Source organism: Octopus sinensis, linkage group LG14 (assembly GCF_006345805.1).
Source record: "Octopus sinensis linkage group LG14, ASM634580v1, whole genome shotgun sequence".
Lineage (NCBI taxonomy): Eukaryota > Metazoa > Mollusca > Cephalopoda > Octopoda > Octopodidae > Octopus > Octopus sinensis.
The window spans coordinates 11,552,938-11,555,437 of NC_043010.1; the positions used below are offsets into that span (position 1 = coordinate 11,552,938).

At 26.8% G+C, this 2,500-nt stretch overlaps 1 protein-coding gene across 3 annotated transcripts in view; it reads right to left on the reverse strand.

Annotated features, from left to right (window-relative positions):
- LOC115219233 (protocadherin alpha-3) overlaps nt 1-2,500 on the reverse strand; it is a 78,239-nt gene that overhangs the window by 46,341 nt on the left and 29,398 nt on the right. Inside the window, exon 2 of one of the 3 annotated variants that reach the window (XM_029789375.2) lies at nt 611-1,529. The exons of the other annotated variants lie outside the window; for them this stretch is intronic. Coding sequence (XP_029645235.1) covers nt 1,473-1,529 — 57 coding nt within the window. The 3' untranslated portion in view covers nt 611-1,472. Of the gene's footprint in view, nt 1-610; nt 1,530-2,500 lie in introns of those variants that run through there. 3 annotated transcript variants of the gene reach the window in all.

The following is a 2,500-nucleotide window of genomic DNA, read 5'->3' on the forward strand; positions in this document are numbered from 1 at the left end:
AGTATCTTATTCTTACGTGCATTTGGAAATGTTTGAGAACATGCACGTGTGCGTATCTGTCTGTGGATGTGTGTGTGTATATACTTACTGCTTATACATATATGCATATAAACGTGAGAGTAAATATATATGGAGTGGGGTATATATATATATATTATATATTTATATGTATGTGAATGCATATATATATATGCCTGTGTATCTGTATCTATCTATCTATCTATCTATCTATCTATATACATATATATATATATATAAATATATATATATATATATATATATTAAATATATATATACATATATATATATAAATATATATATATATATATAAACATATATATATATAAACATATATATATAAATATATATATATATATATATATATATAATATTATATATATATATATATATATATAATCATCATCATATATATATATATATCTTCATCATACATATATATATATATATATATAATATTATATATATATACATGTATGTATGTATGTATTGTATGTATTTTCATTTATAAGATGACATGCCATTATAGAAATATATTTAAGTGTACAGTCTACTTTAATCACAAGAAAGTAAATTTTATTGAAAACCAGGACACTGTTTAAGAGATTTATTTTACAAAATTACAACACCGATACATTATTGTTTCACTTCTCTCTTCTCTCTCTCTCTCTCTCTCTCTCTTATCACTTATTCTTTCTGTCTTGTCTCTCTCTGTCTCTTGTTCTTTCTCTCTCTCTCTTATCATTGTCTGTCTTAATCGCTCATTCTCTCATTTAGGCTATTTATTTTCTCATCCATTCTCTCTCAATCACATTCTCGCTCTCTCTCTCTCTCTCTCTCCATCTCTCTCTCTCTCTCTCTCTCTCTCAATATATTTCTTTCTCTCTATCTCTCTCTCGCTCTTTCTCTGTATTTTTCCATTTCTTCTTCTTTCTTCTTCTTCGAAACAATCCAGAGCGTAAATCTTCACAGAAATATCAAAACGACACCATTTTGTAATAAACCGTTCTTTCTTTTCACCTCCATTATATCCCAGTTTTTTTTTACCTCTATTTTTTCTTATCATTATCATTTCTCTTCTCTTTTCTTCTCACTTTCTTTTTCTTACTTCCAGTAGAACATTTCATATTATCCCACAGTTTTTTTTTTTCCACTTTAAATTGGAATGGTTTTAGATACCAACAAACCAAAGTCCAGTTTCAACTCAAAAACTTCCACACTCAAAAACCAACAGACAGATTGTAAATTCGTAGAAGTTCAGCATAAATTCAGTCACATTTCAAGGATGGATTCTCCAGAATTTTTTTCTTTCTCTCCTGCTTTAAACATTGGATGCAAACATGCTTTGTCACATGGGTTTATAAAGGGATATAAAAAAAATATAAAAAAGACATCCGTGTCTAGGGCCGCAGTGGAGAGGTGTTGTGTTGTATTTTCTCAGTTTGATACTTGAGTTAGGCACGCTCACATACAATGGCTGGATGATTGTATTGCTGGTTTTTAAATCCATACTGTGGTGTAAAGAAACAAAAAGCAATTATCAAAATGGCTACCCCACAGATTTTGTTTGTCATTATATTATTATTATCATCATTATTATTATTATTATTATTGTCATCATTATCATTAGTATTATCAAAATTTCAGGCCTTTTGCCTATAACAGAAATTATTATTATTATTATTATTATTATTATTATTATTATTATCATCATCATCATCATCATCATCATCATTAGTATTATCATCATCATCATTATTATAACAAAATTTATATCACAGAATAACATGTCATTTGTAAGGGTATGTAAATTTGCTATATGTATATGTTAACGATAATGTGCATATGAGTATATGCATAATATCAAGTTATGCATGTGTGTATGTATATATGTGTATATATATATATACATATATGTATGTACGTACATACATATATATAACATATATATATATATACATATACATATATATATATATATATGTGTATGTATATATATGTATACATATATATATATATGTATATATATATATATATATGTATATATATATATGTATATGTGTATATTTATATATATATATATATATATATATACATATATATATATCACAGAATAATAAACAAAATTAAAAGTGAAACACTTCCATGATAATCAAATCATAAGGATGGAACGACACTGTTTCAATATGATGCTGAGAACATTTAAAAACCCCAATAACCATTACCATCATACCATCACAATAATCTCCATGTGGACCATGACCAGCTCTAACACCACTGCTACCACTACAACCATTTCTATCTTTGAACTACTTTAAAGGAGTATTTGAGAAATAAATAATAAAGTTTATTCTAACATTGCTTAATATAGTAAGAGCAAAACAGGCCTGAAGCAAAGCCTGGAGTAGAAAAGGTTTTTCATTGTTTGAGGTCACGCATGGTGACAAAAGTACTTTGACAAACTTTGCTGATTGACTGACTG